The 21,632-nt window shown below is 38.4% G+C and overlaps 1 protein-coding gene across 2 annotated transcripts; it reads right to left on the reverse strand.

The window, feature by feature from the left end:
* Window positions 1-6,702: 6,702 nt before the first annotated feature.
* LOC128125425 (zinc finger protein 271-like) lies at window positions 6,703-21,608 on the reverse strand. 2 transcript variants are annotated; one of them, XM_052762844.1, is made up of 5 exons: window positions 21,490-21,608; window positions 20,055-20,140; window positions 16,687-16,790; window positions 13,630-13,756; window positions 6,703-11,403 (listed from the first exon to the last, which is right to left on the reverse strand). In XM_052762844.1, exons 3-5 carry the CDS (start codon window positions 16,714-16,716, stop codon window positions 8,597-8,599), a joined length of 2,964 nt encoding a protein of 987 aa, XP_052618804.1. In that variant the 5' UTR covers window positions 16,717-16,790; window positions 20,055-20,140; window positions 21,490-21,608; the 3' UTR covers window positions 6,703-8,596. The 2 variants fall into 2 exon arrangements, with proteins under 2 accessions (XP_052618804.1, XP_052618805.1); XM_052762845.1 differs by lacking the exon at window positions 21,490-21,608 and adding an exon at window positions 21,371-21,412.
* Between the last annotated feature and the right edge of the window lie 24 nt (window positions 21,609-21,632).

Here is a 21,632-nt window from a genome sequence, read left to right on the forward strand (position 1 = left end):
CTCTAGAATGTCTCTTGCTACTTCTGTGCCTTTACATGCTTGCTACTGCTATTTTTCTCTGATATCTGGCATGTAAATGGGTGTTGTGTGATACCCACTACCTTTAATGTAGTATGATTATCTCATGGAAATACCCATTCTACTGAGCATTTTTACTTGTGGATTATTATGAAGATGAATTCCTCTTGAGCTGTACTGTTTAAAGTGTTGCCCCTGCCCCTGATAAAGCAGGGGCTTCAGAGGATAGAAAATAAGAATAAAGAAGTGTCACAAAGCTGGGACGTATGAGTTTCTGTTGAGTAGCTGTATAGACTGTGGCTTAAGTTAATGATTAGGAGAAATAATTGAGTCCCAGAAGCTAGACTAGCTCAAGTTCTTTTAATCTTAATGTTAGAAGATATGTTCACAGGTTGGGGTGTGCATTGATAACACAGCCATAACTGAATGGAACAGCAGAAGTCATAAAGCCAGCACAGCTGCATGACAAAGATCCAGCAAAGCTGAGCCACATGATGGCTGCCATGTCACCTTTGGTTTTCATCTCTACCTGTTACATACTTGGGGCACTTTTAGTATTTGTACAATTTGGGGATGTTGGATTGATGGAAAATTCCTTATGACTCATTTATGCCTTCTCCCAGGAATGCTGCTTCTAAGCTTATCCAGGAAAGTACTGAACATACTATTCCCCCCCACACACACACTTGGAAAGAGATATCCTTATCTACTTGAAGGTCTTCCTTACACCTTGGAGATTGTGACATCTTCATGAGGCTATGAGACATTCTTGAAACATCTGTTCCTGTACTTATACAGGAACAACATATTCAAAACGAAGGAAAATTAAAATAGTCAACAAGATTTGGTGGGCTAGAGGAATTGTCCACAGTTCAGATTACAAGCCTCTTCCAACTGTACACTCAGACAATTACATGGCATACAACTCTGTCCTACATAGAAATATATTGATGAGCAAATATGGAGTGGAAAGATGATGAAAGCATGAGATGTTAGGACCTCCCTCTCTTAGAAGTTAGCTCATGTAGAGCCACTATAATGTCATATGACCAAGGAACAACAGAATGCCAGGATTAGACATATAGCCAAGTTCTATAAGGATGTAAGTGTGAACACTGATTGTATTATGTCAGAATTTGAATAATAACTGCAGCAGCTTTAGCCTGAGGATTTTTCCTGGGCACTCTGACCACTAAGAGTTAATAATATATTGCTTGAGACATGGCAAAATGCCCAGGGTAGTTGAAGATTTTTGTTTTGGTCTAGTGTCCTTGAAGCAACTAAAGCAACGAGCCTGAGCACAGGCTGTCATATACCTCTAGATTCTCAAAAATTGGGTTATGGAGTTAATGAGTAAGAATGATAATTCTGTTTATTAATGATGTCAAAACTTGAGGGGAAATGATTGGAAATGATAACTCTGTTCTGTCATAGTTTATTAATGATGACAAAAAGATGAGCAAAACCAAAAATGATATGATCTATGTTTTGGAACATCATGAATGTATCCCTGCTAACTAAATTCTGTATAAAGAAACACTCTGGCTGCTAGTCAGTCAGGCTGAAAGATTCTCCCAACCACCATGGCCTGGCTCACTTCCTTCTCCTGCCAACTCCTTACACCCTCTGCAGGACCCACCCACCACCAGGGATGGCTCCCGGCACATCATAATTAAGACAAAGCTTTAAATAATGGTTTAAGGTTATGTTGTTTCTGGTATAATGGCTTTGATGTAAAAAAATTGGAAAACAATTTAAAGGCATACTTTCAATAGCTGAGTGAGGAACTTGTTGAGGTCAGAGAACAGGAAGAATGGTAGCCTGGCTACTGCTGGCTGTGGAGCTTTTCTTACTAGGATACCTTGGTGATCAAGGTGATGACTTATTCCTTGTGCCCATTTTTGTCCTCAGCTTCCTGATATGATTTAATAAAAATATGGTTGATGAGCAGGTATGTACCCTGAAGATTTAAAGTAATTTCTACTTTATATATAAAATCTTAGATTTGTGATTCTTTTAAGACTTTTTATAAGATTATCTTTTTTCTTTCTTCTCTTTTTTTTTTTGTTTTTTGGTTTTTCAAGACAGGGTTTCTCTGTGTAGTTTTGGTGCCTGTCCTGGATTTTGCTCTGTAGACCTGATTGGCCTTGAATACACAGAGATCTGCCTGGCTCTGCCTCCTGAGTGCTGGGATTAAAGGCGTGTGCCACCACTGCGACCTAGCTACCTTTTGAGATAAAAAATAAAGTGATTGATCCTTTCCTTGAAACCACAAAATGCAGCCTGCCAGTAAAAGAACTGGCTGAGAAAGTAGGTTGTTTGTTTATACTTTGTTAATCTATAACAAGTTGCTTGGCTATAAATGCAGGTGGGTTCTTGGGACAACTTGTTTTTCACCTTTAATACATAAAATGTTTAGTCATGTAAAGGATATGGAAAACATGCTGTTTTTTATTTATAATCATTCACTTGAGAAATAGAATGTAACTATATTGTGCTTTTTATATTGCTTTAAAGATTTTGCTGTGGTAATATAAGCTGTAAGGAGAAAGTAGAGACACAAGAGAAGGAAAACAACAGGAAAGATATAGAAGGAAAATTAGAAGACATCAAGATAGACAGAAGGAAAACATCAGGAGAATAGAGTAGAGCAAGCAACAGAATAATAATAAAATAAAGAACTAAGCTTTGGCCCTCAGAAAAGTCATCGTGTGTCTCTTTGTTCAGTAGTTTGCCTACTTTGCATCTCCTCTTCAGTTTCTCTGGCCAGCTGAAGGCTTGTAAGGCATGAGTACCCTAGTGAGATCCTGACATGTTGGAGATGTATGTGTGTGAGTGTGTGTGTGTGTTTTCCCTTTTTTTTTTTTTTTTTTTTTTGCCAGCCCCAGAAAGTTAAGTTTTACTCCCTCATATAGAAAAATCAAGTTGAGTGCATAGTTTGCCAACTCTGTGGATCCCCCTCAATACCGGAGCTGCTGAAGGCTGGTCCTCATGGCAGCAATAATATATTTTGGATATTAACCCTTGTGGTGGTTTGAAAGAAAATGGCCCCCAAAGGGAGTGGCACTATTAGGAGGTGTGGCTTTGCTGGAGTAGGTATGGCCTTGTTGGATGAAGTCACTCTGGGAGTGGACTTTGAGGTCTCCAATGTGAAAGGTACTCCCAGGGTCACAATTCACTTCCTGTTGTCTTCTGATCAAAATGTAGACATCATCAAGTCTGCCTGCATGCCACCATGTTCCTCACCATGATGATAATGGACTAAACCTCTGAAAAGTGCAAGTCGCCACCTCAATTAATGTTTTTCTTTATAAGAGTTGCCATGGTCATGGTGTCTCTTCACAGCAATAGAAAACCTAAGACAGCCTTCTAACAGATGAGGGGTTGGCTAAAATCTTTTCCTGTACTATACGCTGTCTCTTTGAATGATGGTGTCCTCTGCCATACAGAAGCTTTTCAGTTTCTTGAGGTACCATTTATTAATTGTTGTTCTTAGTGCCTGTTCTATCAATGTTCTGTTCATACATGCAGTCACTTTTCCCATGCCAATGAGTTTGAGGCTATTCCTCACTTTCTCTTCTACCAGATTCAGTGTATCTGGCCTTATGTTAAGGTTATGGATCTGAGCAGGGTGATAAGTATGGATCAATTTGGATTCTTCTAACATGCAGTCATCCATTTTGGCCAGCACCATTTGCTGAAGATGATAGATAGATAGATAGATAGATAGATAGATAGATAGATAGATAGATAGATATGAAAGGCACTGAATTTTCTACAGGCATCTGCACTGCTTCAATATTTTGAATATTTTTGCAGTAAATATGGGTCAGCAGATTTCTCTGTGCTCTTGCTACACACTTCCTCTCCCACTATCAGTTTTCCAATCCACCCCCACTCTGGCCCAGGCTGCCTTCACCACATCTCCTGCTGTCAGACTGTCAGAAACCTGCTCTGCATAACCACCCCACATGCTTGCTATTGACTTAGACCAGAGCTGGGTGTAGTAGAATGCTTCACTCCAATACCTGGACAAGAACCTGGGTGTACAACGCTTGAGCATAGCAACTGATATTGAGATTCCAATTTGCTGGAAAACTGAATAGTGGGAGAGGAAGTGTGTAGCAACAGCAGCTTATGAACGTATATAATTCAGCATAGCACAGATCCAAGAGCCAGAGCCAGGGGAAGAATGCAGTGAAAAACGTGGATATTACAATGCCACTCTGTTCATCTGCACTAGGACTCTTGAGATTGGGGCCATCAACATTTCATAATACCTGAGAGAGGGGCCTCAGAGGTTGGAGCCTTCTCCGAATGTAGTGGAGGGGTGTCTTCAGTTACAGGGTGAAGCCATTAATGAGTTGCCCACGATCTAATAACTCCCATACATGCTCAGACAGGTAACTCTAGTTAAAATCAAAGGATCCCAGTCAAAGAGGTGAAAGGAGATCTGATGATTTTATTTCTGCAACTGCCTTCTGCATTATCTGTATAAAAACTCCCGTGATACCCCCAGGAATACTTTTTTTTTAATTTATTTGTATTTTATTTATGTATGAGTGCTCTGCATATACACTTGTATCTCAGAAGAGGGCATCAGATCCTATTATAGATGATTGTGAGCCACCACATGGTTGCTGGGCATTGAACTCAAGATCTCTGGAAAAGCTGCTGGCAGAAGCCATGCTGTCACCCCCGGAAATGGTGCATAAATGTTTGGTGAATGGAGCTCCTTGTGGCAAGGCCCTTTGAAGAATCTCATCCAACTGGCAGGGACCTGTGGAAGCAATGCTGCAGACCCCTGTGCTGATCCTAAGGAGCTCATGGACTTCAGGCTTCTCTAACTTTCACTATGCTTATTCTCATGTTAATTCTCAGTCTTGTTTTGTCAGTTGTGATTGTAGCTGTTTACTGGGAACAAAAGCTGGTAAGTTTCTACAAAGAAATCAAACCTTTCTGCATTCATTCACAGAAACCGGTTTCTCCAGTCACCCCTGGCTGCCTTTGCCATCATTCTGAGAAAGGAGAACTGACTAGGGCTAACGGTTCTTGCTTAATTAACTATCCTAAAAAAAAGAAAACTGTATTCTAAAAAATTTAAGAACTTGGGAGAAAGTTTCTTAAAAACTTATAGGGACACGTAAGGAAAAGGTAAAGGATATGAAAGGTCAGAAATATCTCTGGTGCCAGGACATGAATGGTTAGATATTTTTTCAGTTAAAACTGTCAGTTCCCTTGGAAGTAGAAAGTACACATAGGAACTGTCTTGTTCCCACAGCTAAAAATTTAAGTAAACATTACCATTTTGGGAATTTATAAGGAATAGAATAACTGTTGTACATATAAAACTGATACACAGATTATTTAGAAATTGGTTTAGACCTGAAAATATCCTAGATATGGCATCATACACTCAGCAGATTACAAAAATATAAATGTATCACATTGTTAAGGACTAATCATAAGCCTCTTTTCTTTTTAAGCTGCATGTTTGCTGTTGGCTAGGGCACAGTATGAATAAGATGTGTCTGGCCAGATATAATCATTTGGCTTGCAATATAAAAATTAATGATATGGGGTAAAGGTCTATGATGTTAAGGGAGTAAGAAAGAAGAAAAGAAACTAAAATGGGCAAATCTTCATGATTCTTGGAAAATGATTAAAGAGAAATGTATTACAGCTACTCATGCTTGAATGCACTAGAACTTGTATAAAAACAGCTTGAGTTATTCAATGCCATCTGTTTGAAAGACAACTGGTGGTCAGACTCTTCATTTCTGGCCAATTTCACACCTCTGTACTCCGGCTCAGAACTCTGCTGGAACTGGACTCCAGCAAGTAGCCAGTGCTCCTAACCTCTGAGCCATCTCTCCAGCCCCTGCATAAAAACTCTTGATTCAGAATCAGGGGCAACATCATAGGATCATAATTCCGCCATCTCTATATGAGGCTCCTTGATGCTGCTTCATAGAGTTTGCACCTACACAGTCACCTTTCCAATCACAAATGGGAAATCTGTTCACCTGTCTAATGCATTTGTTAGCAGTATGTGCTTCTGATTTCCTTTTTTCCTTCTTTTTTAAGAAACAGAGTAAAAGCAGAGATGCCACTCAGGAAACCTGTTACAGCTGGTCAGTGAGCAGCACTCACCACAGTTGGCATGTTCTATGTTTTCCACTGACACATCCGAAAACCAATCTTCTGGCCTAAACCCTCTATGCTATAAAAGTAGTCACGAAAACAATTCTCACCTAATGTGCATCAAATTCTCTCTCTGCCGGATGCACACTACAGGTTGTACTAACCATCTCAGTTCATGTTTCAACAAACAATACCACGAAACCCTTAATGTTCATACACATATCCACATCAGTTGGATATGACTATCCTACTGCACTGAAATCTCTGAAACATATGGTATGGTTAAATACACTGCAACACATTTCTTGGCTAAGGTCTAAAATTTCTGAGTCTATTTGTAGTATCAATATTCTAATATAGTGCTTCAGAGTTGGAGTAAGTACTTCCTCATCTTTTCTTAGTATTTCAAAATAATCTTCAAGCACAATCCTGGGGATTTCTAAGGCATACATGAGCATGTACACATTGTCTTCTTCATATGTTATCTCTTTAAAGTTTCATAATTTGCAGATATTTGTATGGATCAACTCACACATGAAATGAAGCTGAAAGTAAGTCTTTATTAAAGCATTTTCTTAAGATTTATTTCATGATGAATTTTCTAGTATGTCTACAATATTACGGTTGCTTAAAGGATTTAACAAAAAGAGCTGAAATTCAATCGTTTGTGGGGGAGGCTTATAGAGTAGAATTTCTAAGGTAAAACAAGAAACAAGGATGCAATAGTGTTCATACTTGCCCATGAGCAGCAATGTTCTGGGGTTCATTAAAGCATGAGTGAATCACAGAGTCTAAGCATTAGAGGAATGCATAGACACAGCCCAGTTTGGAATATGTCTCTGACAGTTTGGTAGACATATTTTCATTTGTCCCCCTGCAGACTGCTCTCTCTCTGAATGCTACAAAGAAAGCAGCCTCTTTTCTGAGGCTCTGTAAGCCTGTAAGTTCTGTCTGTGTTGAGCTCCTTTAACCAGACCAGGTACTACTATGGCAGCAAGCTTGGAGCAGTGAGCACCAACAATCTTCCCTAATTTAGTTGACTCAAATACTTTCTCTACTATCATTTTTCTGGTGTACATGCAATTTGGAGGAATAAGATCAGCACATGTTTCACGAGAGTTGTTTCCTGGGGAAAACACAAAATATGCATGTGTTTAACCACCCAAATGGGGACTAACAACTGGATGCCACTGAAATCCATCTTGTTAAATCAATGAGCTTTACTGGATTATAGGAATATGGAGTGTTGCAAAATATGATTACACTGTGCAAAGATGTGTCACTGTGATTGGTTTAATAAGAAGCTAAAGGGTCAATAGCTAGGTAGGGAGAATAGGCAGGACTTCTGGGAAATAGAACTGGGGATGAATCTAGGCATGCAGAGGAGATGCCAGCAAGATGCAGAATGAGTTGGAGGTACAGAATGAAAGGTAAAAAGCCACGTGCTAGTACATAGATTTAAAAAATGGGACAATTTAAGATATAGGAGCTAGTTAGGAACAAGCCTAAAGTATAGGCCAAGCTTTCATAATTAATAATAAGTCTCCCTGTTTTTATTTGTGAGCTGGCGTCCCAAATAAACATATGGCTACCAAGAAGCCATTTATAGGGATAAAGGGGACTCAAAGATAATTGCCCCCATGAAACTCCAACCTAGCATGAGATGTAGATTATGAATACTGGACACCTGGAACACACTGCCCACCTGCAGGTATTCCCATAGGTTAAAGGGTGCCCTATCTTTGTGGCTCAATTAAAGCCTCATCTAAGAAGCATAATTGGCATGAGTTTCTTCATGGGTGTTAAACACAGTGAATCCTGTGAGATTCAGATACTTCTTGAAGCTATTGCGTGGTTATTTCCTATCTTAATCAGTTTCCCTTTAGGATGGAATCTTTTAGTCTCCAGGAACTAGCTACACAAGAGCATATTCATAAGGTTTCTCCATTTTGTATTCATTATAAAATATTTGCAGTTGAAATAGTATGTTTTACAGAAAATTTTTGTACATTGCCACATTTTTAGAATTTTCCTCAGTATGAACTTTTGATATTTTCTAAGACATGAACATCACTTAAAGGGTTTCACAAGTTTTTCATGTTCAAAATGATTTTCTAGTGTAGAGTCTTTAGTGGTCCCTAAAGACATAGCTTGGATATGTCTTTACTATGGAAACTTTCTCCACAGAATGTATTTTTTGATGTTTTCTTAGACATGAGAGGCAGGTAAAGTCTTTGCCACTTGCAATATATTTGTAAGGTTTCTCACCTCTATGAATTTTCTGATGCAGCCTAAGATATGAGTCAGTGGTAAAGGATTTCTCACATTAACAACAGTTGTAACGTTTCTCTCTAGTATGAAATTTCTGATGAAATCTAAGGTATGAGCCACTGGTGAAGGATTTCTCACATTCACTACATTTGTAATGTATGAATTATCTGATGCATTCTAACATATGACCTACCGGTAAAAGATTGGTCACATTCACTGCATTTGTAAGGTTTCTCTCCTGTATAAATTCACTGATGGGTTCAAAGTTGGCATTTCTATATAAAGCATTTGCCACATTCATTACATTTGTAGGTTTCTTTCCTTTATGAATTTGCTGGTGTTCTCTAAGTTTGACTTTCAGGTTAAAGCATTTACCACATTCACTGCATTCATAAGGTTTCTCCCAAGTATGAATTTTCTGATGTATCTTAAGATGTTGTTTCTTGATAAAGGATATATCACATGCACTACATTTGTAAGGTTTCTCACCTCTATGAATTTTCTGATGCAGTCTAAGATATGAGCCAGTGGTAAAGGATTTCTGACATTCACCACATTTGTAAGGTTTCTCTCCTGTATGAAATTTCTGATGTATTCTAAGATATGACCCACTGGTAAAGGATTTCTCACATTCATTGCATTTATAAGGTTTCTCACCTGTATGAGTTCTCTGATGCAACTGAAGAGATGAACAACTGGTAAAGGATTTCTTACATTCACTGCATTTGTAAGGATTCTCTTCTGCATGAATTTTCTGATGGCTTCTAAGATCTGAACCAACTGAAAAGGATTTCTCACACTCACTACATTTATAAGGCCTCTCTCCTGTATGAACTGTCAGATGTCTCCTCAGCTGTTGTTTCTGGATAAACCCTTTGCCACATTCATTACATTTGTAAGGTCTCTCACCTGTATGAATGTTCTGATGCAATTGAAGAGATGAACTACTGGTAAAGGATTTCTCACAATCACTACATTTAAAAGGCCTCTTTCCTGTATGCATTGTCTGATGTCTTCTAAGTTGGTGTTTCTGGATAAATGATTTGTCACAGTCACTGCATTTGTAAGGTTTCTCACCTGTATGAATTCTCTTATGCAATCGAAGAGATGAACTACTGCTAAAGGATTTCTGACATTCACTGCATTTGTAAGGACTCTCTTCTGCATGAATTTTCTGATGGCTTCTAAGATCTGAGCCAAGTGAAAAGGATTTCTCACATTCACTACATTTATAAGGCTTCTCTCCTGTATGAATTGTTTGATGTCTCAAAAGCTGTTGTTTTTGAACAAAATCTTTGCCACATTCATTACATTTATACGGTCTCTCACCAGTATGAAATTTCCGATGCAATCGAAGAGATGAACTACTGCTAAAGGATTTCTTACATTCACTACATTTGTAAGGATTTTCTTCTGTATGAATTTTCTGATGGCTTCTAAGATCTGAACCAACTGAAAAGGATTTCTCACACTCACTACATTTATAAGGCCTCTCTCCTGTATGAACTGTCAGATGTCTCCTCAGCTGTTGTTTCTGGATAAACCCTTTGCCACATTCATTACATTTGTAAGGTCTCTCACCCTTATGAATGTTTTGATGCAATTTAAGGTATGAACTACTGGTAAAGGATTTCTCACACTCACTACATTTATAAGGCTTCTCACCTGTGTGAATGTTCTGATGCAATCGAAGAGATGAACTACTAGTAAAGCCTTTCCCACATTCACTGCATTTGTATGGTTTCACACCTGTATGAAATTTCTGATGCAATCTAAGATATGAACTACGGGCAAAGGATTTCTCACATTCAGTGCATTTATAAGGCCTCTCTCCAGTATGAATTGTCTGATGTCTCCTAAGATGGTCTTTCTGGAAAAAAGACTTGTCACATTCATTACATTTGTAATTCTTCTCCCCAGTATGAAGTTTCTGATGGGTTTTTAGATGTGTCTGCTGGGTAAAGCATTTGCCACATTCCCCACACTTGTAAGGTTTTTCCCCTGTATGAATTCTTTGATGTGTTTTAAGTTTGGCTTTCTGAAAAAAAGATTTACCACATTCAGTGCATTTGTAAGGTTTCTCTCCTGTGTGAATCCTCTGATCTGTTTTAACACCTAAAGCAATGGAAAGGGATTTGTCACATTCATTGAATCCATCAAGTTTCTCTCCATTATGGCTACTATCATGGTATTCAAGGTGTGACAAAATGTAGAAGTTACTACATTGCTTACATTCAGGAGACTTCTCTCCTCTATGAAGTTTCTGATGTTTTCCAAGATCTGAGCAGCAAATGAAGGACTTGCCATAATCAGTAAATTTGTAAATTTTCTCTCCAGGATGGATTCTGTAATGTCTTTTAAATTCTGATGAATCATAAAAGCACTTACTACTTTCAGTACATTTGTAGGGTTTTTCTCCATAATGGATGTTGTTATGTACTTTGAGTTGTGATAGAAGCAGAAAGAAATTACTACATTCTGTACAGTTATACGGTTTCTCCTCTGTATGAGATCCTTTATGTCTACTGAGGATTGAGCATGTCTTGAAGCATTTTCTACATTTCTGGCATTGCTGTGGTTTCTTTCCATTGTGGAGTCCTTCCAGTGTGAGTTTTTGTCTAGAGTCAAAAGATTTATCATTCTCTGTATTTTTGTGTTCTTCCTTTCCAGTGTGGATTCGTAGATTTTGGCTAATGATGGAACACAAATTTAAACAGTTTATACAGTCCTTATATTTGGAAGGTTCTTCTCCCGTGTTCCCACTTCTTTGTCTGGTTGAGTTTAATAATTCAACAGAGGCATCTACAGTATCACTTGTGTCATAAGGTGTACATGTAAAAAATTCATGTATAACTTTGCAAAGATCATTACATTTAAAAGCCTTCTCTTGGATATTCACATAATCATGGACAATATGCTTTGAGCCATGGTGAAGGTCATTCTTATATTCAACACACATGTGATGGTTGTCTGGAAAATTAGCACAATTAAGGATTATAGGGATTGATTCATGAATAACAGATTCAATAGCTGAATTTCTCTTAAAAAAGGTGAACAAACAATTCTCAGGAATAGAGCTTTGAGCAGATGCCTTTTGCACTTAACTATCATTATATGGAAGCTCAGAACCTCCACTCAAACTAATTTCCTTCTCATTCTTATCTAAACCTTGTAGAAGGTCAAATAAGTGATTGAACAAAAATGAACTCTGAGAAAGGAGCTCTTTGAAGGATCATGAAGGAAGATCCCACATTTCCTTGTTGTGTATGCATCTGAGACAAAGTCATATCATTGCCTTCTTTGGTTAGGAACTTACTTTGTAACTCAGGCTGGAATGAAACTCACCTTTTGCTTCATCCTCCCCAATGCTATGATTAAAACCATACCAAGACTAAATAGAGACTATATCTCAAACAATAAGTAAATAAACAAAAACAACAACATGCTCACCATCAAAAACTCTTTCTTTAATTAAAAACCTATCCTTTTGAGGGCTCTAATGGGAAGCATGGATTTCCTTGGAAAGGGGAAATAGAATGAATACTGTGAATGGAATGGAGTAGGGATGGGAAAAGGAGAGATCAGGTTGAGGGGCAAGAATGGAGGGAGAGAATATGGGAAGAGACAACTGGAATTGGAGGGCACTGGCGCGGTGTGTGTGTGTGTAAACTTAATGCAGTAGAAACTTCCAGAATTCTATGAGGGTGACTAGAAACAGAGGATTCAGAGCCTGAACTACCTATCCTCTGTAACCAGGTAAGGCTTACGATGGTGGGACTGGGATACCAACTGAGGCATACAACCTTCCATCTACAATCTATCCCACCTGCCAGATGTGCTGGGGCAATGGAGGTGCAGAATTTGTGGAAGTGGCCAACCAATGACTGGTCTAATTTGAGGCCAACATCATGAAAAGAAGCCCATGCCCAAAATTGCCTGGATGACCAGGAACCTGAGGCTAGATAGCCTTGAAACATATGATAGAAAAAAAATCAATAAAATGACTCCTAATGATATTCATAGATACTCATACATCAGTGTCTGCTCTAATCATCATCAGAGAGGCTACCAGCAGCATCTAATGGGAGCAGATGCAGAACCCACAGCCAAACATTAGGCAGAGTTCAAATTGGAGATCTCCATCAGGTCTGTCCCCTTGGAGCTCAGCGAACTCCAAGGAATAAGAGGAAGAAGTGTGGGACCCAGAGAGGTCAAGGACGCCAGGAGAACACAGCCCACAGACATCAGCTAGGTAAGACTCATAGGGACTCACAGAGACTGGAGGGGCAATCATGGAGACTGCATTGGTCTGCCCTAGGTCCTCTGCATATATGTTATGGTTGCTAGGTTGATGTTTTTGTGGGACCATTAACAGTGAGAGTGGGGACATCTCTAACTCTTTTGACTGCTTTTGAAACCCTTTCCTCCTACTGTGTTGCCTCATCCAGTCTTAATGTGAAAGATGTGTCTAGTCCTTGTTTTTGTATTTGCTTGGCTTTGTTTGTTTGTTTGTTTGTTTTTGGTTTTCAAGACAGGGTTTCTCTGTGTAGCCTTGGCTGTCCTGGAACTCACTCTGTAGACCAGGCTGGCCTTGAGCTCAGAGATCTGCAGGTCTCTGCCTCCTGAGTGCTGGGATTAAAGGGATGTGCTATCACTGCCCTGCTGTGTATAATCTTATTGAATTTTGTTATGCTATGTTCAGTTGAGATATGAGAGGCCTGCTCCTGTCTGAAAGGAAATAGGGGGAGTGAATCTGGAGGAGAGGGGAGAATGGGGGAGATGGGAGGAGAACATTGAGGGAAAACTTGTGACCAAATACACTGAAAATAAAAACCAAAGAAAACTCATTTTTTAAAAAATCAGAAACAGAATAGTTTAATCTTAGAGTAAAATAAAAACATTGCAGTTACTTAGTATACTGCAATGTATGTCCTTTCCCTAAATATTCACTTTTCTTTGAACTTTGAGGTTTTCAGTAAAAACAAGTAAGAGGGCTAGAGAGATCAGGCAGTATATATCATTGGTTACTCTTCCAGAGAACACAAAAATATAAAGAAAGCACCATGAAAAGATTATGTTGATAACCAGCCTTTCCCTTATTTCTGGAAGTCTCTAGATGGTTCAGGGAGTTTACATACATACAAGTATGTAAATACAAATGATAACTAAGGAATTCTACAAGAAGAGCATTCTTACCTAAAAAGACTAGATTGCTGTAATTCTCCAACATCACATCCATGTACAAAGCTCTCTGAGCGGAGTCCAGACATTCCCACTCTTCATGGGAGAAGTCCACAGCTACATCCTGGAATGTCAACTGACCCTGTAATGGAAAATTACACATTTACTGTGAGCTACTGGACAAAATGCTTCCCTAGGTAAAAGACACCTAAAAAATTAGAGATACTTTTGTGATACAGGTAAGGTATGAATATTAGTTTCAAACACAAATTTTCAAAATGTGCTACAGAGATGTCTTAGCAGTTAAGAGAACTGGTTGCTCTTCCAGAGGACCACAGTTTGGCTTCCAGCACCCAGATGGCACCATTCCAGTTCCATGGGATCCAATGGTCTCTTCTAAATTCTATAGGCAGGGGACACAGGTAGCACTCACACATATATTCAGTCAAATATATCCACACACATAAGATAAAATTGAAAGTTAATTTTAATAAAAGATACTTTCTAGAATAGTCACTCTATATTGTTTTTCATATCTCTGTAAAAACAAGATGACATAATAGTATTACAATCAGCAAATTTATAAGGAACATAAGATACATACTTAAGGTCTAGATTCAGGAATGTACCTTTACAAAGTCTATCTTGAAATCAAAGAGGATCACAGAGTCATATCTCACAAGGAAAATTTAGGATGAGCAAAACTCAAAAAATTTGCTTCTAAATTCTACAACTCTCAACTTTGCTCAAATATGGATGCTATAGCAATCCTCTCTGCAGCCGAGCCTCACATGACTCTATTCTAACATTCAGTTCAGATCCTGAGCCCTAGATACAATCCTTCACACTTTCTAGAACAAAGAGGTAGAATATAGAATGAAGAATTCATGGATAAATTAAAAGTCAGAGATTTTTCTTTAAATAGTAGAGTATAACATCAGTGCATACATCCAACATTCTAAATAAGCCATAGAATCAACTATTCTGTGAAATTTTTTATGAAAATATTTATAGGCATGAACTAAAAAGAAAAATCATATCTAAATTTTTCTAAAAGTAGATACAACCAATACTTATGAAGAACAATTTCAGAAATTCCATATGGGGTTTCACTATAGGATGAGAAAAATATTTACGAATAAACATTGTAATGTGACAATGCATTCAATGAAGTACAAAGATTTTATGTTTGAAATGAAGGTATTAAGTATGTGAGAATTATTCTAACTCCCTATTAGTTTTGAATATATTACTGCTCATAAGATTTGCTCAATTGAAAATTCCAATCTTCAAATTTCAACTCTATTCTTTTTTTCAGTATTTGAGCTGAATTGTCTAACAGGACTTTGTTTTGCATAGATAAGAATTATTTATGATTTCTCCTTCATTTTTCCAAAAATAGAAGACATGAGGATATATACTAGCTCTGCACCACAAATTGAATGTGCACCACAGATGTAAACCTAGGGGCTGGAAAGATGGCTCAGAAGTAAAGGACGTTTGCTGTTCTTGCAGAGAAACTGAGCTTCATTTTCTCTACACATAGGTCAATTCAATACAGTATCTAACTCTAGTGCCAAGGGTTAGGGCTTCATAGGAATCATGTAGGCATGCAGTGCACAGAAAAACATGCAGATGAACTCTCACATACTTAAATTAAAATATTTTTAAACAATGAAAAGGAAACCTATCCTTTGCAACAATTCTTCAAAGTCTCTACATATGTAATCTATAGCTTCAGGGAAAGAAACAACATAAGGTCAGAGAGCCTTCTTCCTTCAAAAGAAAAGAAGAGGGTAATGTCATTAGAGGAGACATTTACTTATGCTTGAAAATTGATGGCTTATATACAGCACCAAGTCAATGTTCTTTAGGAAATTCTTACTGATATATTCAACATGATGCAATATAGAGGCAGAGACATTAGTGCTTACACGTTGTCTGAAAAATAAAACAAGACAAGAGAAAATACTGCTCTGTCTATTGAGAACTTTGCACGGAGCACTGTTTATCTAGAGAATGATGTGAGCAGGGTCATCTCTCCTGAGACAAAAAGATTTCAGGTGTCAATACACCCATCATTACTGTGTGACATCAAAAGGAAAAGAGAATCCAGTATATTGAAATTTGCATCTCATAAAAACATCCATTTTTACAGCAAGAGCAAGCCACATATTCCTTCCACTATCTGTGCTTCCTAGGGTGCTGAAATATTTAGTAATAGGATTCAAGACAGTGCATCTCTTCTAATTCTACATTTCCATAAATTGCTCAGTCATGTCAGCCAAAGTTTCATGTACTTTGATGGTCACTATCATAAACCTTGCTTTGGAAAACTGACCAAATCTGGCATGCAATCTATGCTGCACATGAAATCTTCCTTCCTCTCTAATATTTAAGGACACAAGTCCATTCTCTATAGGAAATGGTCATCAACATAGTTCTTTGATTGATTAACCCCCTGAGAAATATATGTCCTCATAGAAATAACCGAGGAAGGCTACAATGGGACAAGGCTGTGCTACAGAGCTGAAAGATTTAAGGACTTAATTCTGACAATCAGAAAAGAAAATGAAAGAAAGAACACTAGAAAATAAATACTTTAGAAGATGTAGTGATTTGAATAGGAATGGCCCCATAGGCTCATAGGTTTAAATGCTTGGTCAACAGGGACTAAAACAATTAGGTGGTGTGGCTTTGTTGGAGCAGGTATGGCCTTATTAAATGAAGTATATCACTAGGGGTAGGCTACAACACTTTCAGAAGCTCAAACCAGGTCCTGTCTTTTTCTTCCTGCTGCCTGCTGATCCAGATGAACTCTTGGCTCCTTCTCCAGTACCACATCTGCCTGTACAACGCCATGCTTCCTGCCCTGACAATAAAGGTCTAAACTTCCCAACCTGTAAACCAGGCCCAGTTAAATGTTTTCCTTTACAAGAGATGCTGTGGTCATGGTGTCTCCTCACAGCAATAGAAATCCTAAGACAGATGACATAAGCAGAGGAAGAGAAATAAATGCTCACATGGTTTCAATAATAACAATTTTCAAAGAAATGTGGACATGACACTGACCTGGGCTGCATTTATAGGAGAGTCATCCATTCTTCCTATTGGTCTTCTCTGAGTTTCTGTCTCAGCAATAAATACCAGAACTCTTCTTGATATTTCACATCAAGCTATGAAAAATACAAAGCTAATATTAACACAATGTTACGCACAATGCCAAAACACATAAGAACACGAAAATGCAAAATGATACTAAAGGTCTTCTCAACGTTTCTACAGACAGGGGAGCATGGAAAGATACATTTTGAGTGGTGAAAGAAAACAACTATTAACATTATCATTGCACCCAGAAACAGGGGCTCTTAAAATTCATGGAGAAGGAAGTTTACTTGAAGAAAGTTATGAAATAACACAGCTCATGCACTCAAGCAGCACTGAGGCAAAACATACATAGAAAACTCTGAGAGAAACTATCAAGGAGAACACAGGAAATAAGATATTTTACATAAAGAATAGCTAGAGAAGAGCTGAAGAGTAGCAACCATGTCCAAAACACAAACACAGCAAAACACTATTTCAATCTCAAGGGAGAAAATACTACCAGTAATCAACCACCCAGGATATTAAAACAAACAAAACACAAAACAAAAAAATCAAGAAGGCCCTGTGATATGAAAATCTCAGAAGAAATAAAGACAAAGTTCTACAAGATTTTTTGATGAACTCCTAATGGAACTAGGAAGAAATGGAACAGGACTCACCACAGTAAAGGGAACATGTGTCACACATAGGCCAACAATCTTATGCACAGAAAAAAAATGAAAACTGTGAGGATAGGAAGATGCTTGTGCTCTCCAGACTTACTGAATCAAGAGACATAAGAGTGGGCTACTGAAACCTGATTACGACAAAGGATAAAAAAGAGAAACAGATAGGAAAACAAGAATTCAAGCCCCATTTCAATGATGATGAAGTCATACACAAAATGCCACACAGATACCATGGGAAAATCTTAGACTTGATAAATGCTCTAAGTACTACTGAAAAACACAAAACTACTACACAAGGTAACTACTTCCTCTCTATATCAATAATGACAATTTGTGAAGTAAATTAGAAAATTAAACCAATCAGGTTGCATCAAAAAGATCTAGAAATAATGCTAAGTAATAATGAATTTGCTCTTATGAGGAAATTTTTAAGGCACTCAGAAAAAATGAAAATTATTAGTACACAAAGAAATGGATTTCCACGTACTCTAACTGACAAACAACCTGGTATAAATGGTTATATTAACAGCAATGGGCAAAATCTGTTCAATTCACAGCAGAAAATATTGCTATCTTCCACTAAAATAAAAATGGAAACAGTCAAATTGAACTGGAAAATCAAAAATATCAAAACTATCCTAAGAAAGATTATTCCTGGGGCTATCACAGGACCTGACCAAATATAATTCAGAAGCATCCTGCACATGAAGAAACATATAGAACTTTAAACAGAACAGAGAACCTAGAAATAAACATGCAGCACAGAGGTCATGTAAGCCAAATAGGTCAAACCCAGAAAAACGAAAGACCTTTTGAACATTCAGTGCTTGGGAAAAGGACTGTCCATTTGAAGAACAGTGATACTAAATCCCTGTCTCTCATCTTACACAAAAATGAACACAAACTATTTCAAAGACCTTCCTAGAAAACTTGAAATGCTGAAGGTACTAGAGGAAAGCAAGATTAAATGCTTAATAATTCAGAAATAAGCAAACAGTGTCTGAAAGTGCTTTCAGGAGCACAGAAACCAACCGGGAAAAATGACAAAGGGATTTCATGGAGTACAATGCCGAGGTCAGAAAAGTGTAGCACAGGCCGGCGGTGTTTTCTGGAGAACTCTGCTCGGTCTACCTCCAGTGTCTAGGGTCCAGGAACCAAGATAGTCAGTGTCTTCTAGGGCTAGAGAGGTGGCTCAGCAGTTAAGAGCACTGGCTGCTCTTCCAGAGGACCCGGGTTCAAGTCCCAGCACCCATATGACAGCTCACAACTGTCTGTAACTCCAGTTTCAAGGGACCTGAAACTTCCCATGGCAAAACACTAATACACATAAAATTTTTTTTTAAAAAGTGTCTTCTCCGGCCGGGCGGTGGTGGCGCACGCCTTTAATCCCAGCACTCGGGAGGCAGAGCCAGGCGGATCTCTGTGAGTTCGAGGCCAGCCTGGACTACCAAGTGAGTTCCAGGAAAGGCGCAAAGCTACACAGAGAAACCCTGTCTCGAAAAACCAAAAAAAAAAAGTGTCTTCTCCAAAAACTAACATCAATAATAGACAGAATGCTGACATCAACAGCAGACAGAATGCATGAGACTACATAATGAATGCTGAATAAAATATATACATTTATTTAATATATATTAAGTAATATGTGTTTAACATATAATTGACACATATTTAATATATAAACATAGTATTTAATATTTGACAGTATTTTAAGTATACAATAATAGAATTCATATAATACATTTTAATACCGACTCACTGATAGCATGTTTCATTCAAACAAGTGAAGAAATATAAAAGGATGTTTGTAAGATTCTAAATATCAAAATCCTACAAGCATTTCTTAAATATAAATAGAGAAATCTTCTTGAAATTTGAAACCACAAAGAATTGAAAATTTTTCAGATAAAGATCAAACCCAGAGGTAATTTCAAAATATATTAAATTAAAGCAATGCAAAACAATGAGAGTTGACATGAAGACAGAAGACAGGGGAAATCAATGGGAAGACAATGTAAATGTAGTTTAATACTCTGCACAGATATTAAGCAAATCTTATCAAAATCCTGCTAGTATTACTTTAGGAAATGGAGAAAATAATCATAAAAATAGAAAATCTGAAGGAACTACAAAATACTCCATATATATATATTTATTTGGTTTTTCGAGACAAGATTTCTGTGTAACCACCAAGGCTATCCTGGAACTCACTTTGTAGACCAGGCTGGCCTAAAACTCACAGAGATCTGCCTGCATCTGCTGCCCTGAGTGCCAGGATTAAAGGCATGTGTCACCACCACCCAGCCAAAAAGCTCCAAATTCTAAGAGCAGAAAAAACCCAAAAGGCATCAGTTGTTCTAACTAAACATTAGAATTATAGTAATAAAAACATTTAATATTGATAAGAAGACATGATCAGTGATGTAAACAGAAGAGGAACAGCATCACTGACATGAAAAACCAAACTAAATTATATTTGCCTCTGAGTATTAATTCTTAAATAGAGTCTTCTAATACCTACACTAGGAATATTCTGCAATTATGCTCAGTGGAATTCTCTAGAATCATTTTGAATTAAATAGAGTCTGGTGAAACCAACTTCATGCCCTGTTTCTGCTATCACTTGAGCCCTTCCCTACTCCTTCCTTGGTCCCTCTTACACACCTTGGCTACTGTCTCCTCTCTCTTCACCGTCCATGGCTTGTTTTTCTGATTCACAGGTGAGCAGATCTGGCTGAGCAGTGTGAGGCCTGCATAGGAGAAAAAGATTCTTCAGAAAGCACCTGGAACATTTCATGGAACAAAACTAAAAGATGTGTAACACCTGCCAAAGGATAAACATGAAGAGGAGAAAACATCTCACACACACACACGTCTTTTTCTGAGGATTTCACTTTGCTCTCTGAGATGTGAGACTCATCCACACACAGCTCACACACATGCAGAGTAGTTCTCCCAGGAACCCTCAGGAGGAGCAAGGGAGACTCAAAGAAAACTATTCTCGCCCTCAGAATCCAGACTGCTGCACTTCTCCAACAGGAGATCTCTGCAAAAAGCTCTGTGAGCAATATCTAGGCATTTCCATTCCTCCTATAAGAAGTCCAGAGTCACAGCACTGAATGTCAACAAACTGTGAAATAAAATACAACAGTTAGGCCATGTATGCATGGGCAGAGCACTTTTCTTCAACCAAAAAAAGTTTTTCTGATACAGGTGAGTGATCATAATTATTCAAAAGTTGATTTCTAAAACTGTGTTTCATGAGTTTGCTCTCTATAAAATATTGTGGCCTGATATACTCTCACAACATACCTGGACCTAAGATGTAACATGAAAACACAGCATATGAAGACACATTTCTGAATGCTGTATCCACATCCTAGACTGCATATATCTCGAAAAATTAATGGGCAGTGAAAACTTTGCCTAGTAAATGTTAAGTGTTTTCAGCTATAACTGGGAGCGCTGATAAAGTATATTTTCTGATTCAATCAAATCTGCACTGGTTCCTCGTGTGATTACAATCTACAAAGTTCTGAGGGAATGCCTATTCCTCAAGGCGAAAGGCATTCTATTGAATAACCAAGTGGTAAAATGGAAGTTACAAAGCTTGGGCGGCGCTGGCGCATGCCTTTAATCCCAGCACTCAGGAAGCAGAGCCAGGAGGATCTCTGTGAGTTTGAGGCCAGCCTGGTCTACAGAACCAGATCCAGGACAGGCAGCAAAACTACACGGTGAAACCCTGTCTCGAAAAACCAAAATAAACAAACAAACAAACAAACACCAACGCATGGATGAATTGAAATTCCAGGAGCTTTGGAACTGCCACAATAGCAAAGAGAACCCTGTTTGCAAATAACAGGCAATGCAAATGCTCTACTAGATTATTTTATGAATTATTATATGACAAAATTCTGGAAACAGTAAGGTAAATGAAAAAAAAATCACGATCAACTCAGTTCAGAGGATCTCAACCCTACCGACAACGGAAAGACATCCACAGCAGAACTTCAGAGCCGGCTTCCTTATGAACAGCAGAGAAACTGCTCGCACCCCCGGTCCCTCCCCTCCCGTGTCCCAGCCCCGCAGCTCCTCTGACCTGGGAGGTTCCAGGGCCGCCGGGCTGCGGTTCCCGCCACTGCGCTGCTGACTGGTGACTTTCCCAGGCCGCCCGGCGCGGCGACTGCGGCTCCGGGGAGGTTTCGTGTCCCCGCGACACCCCGCCGTGTCCTCCTCACCCAG

The sequence above is a fragment of the Peromyscus californicus genome, unplaced genomic scaffold (assembly GCF_007827085.1).
Source record: "Peromyscus californicus insignis strain IS unplaced genomic scaffold, ASM782708v3 Scaffold_4__1_contigs__length_199733344, whole genome shotgun sequence".
Classification (NCBI taxonomy): domain Eukaryota; kingdom Metazoa; phylum Chordata; class Mammalia; order Rodentia; family Cricetidae; genus Peromyscus; species Peromyscus californicus.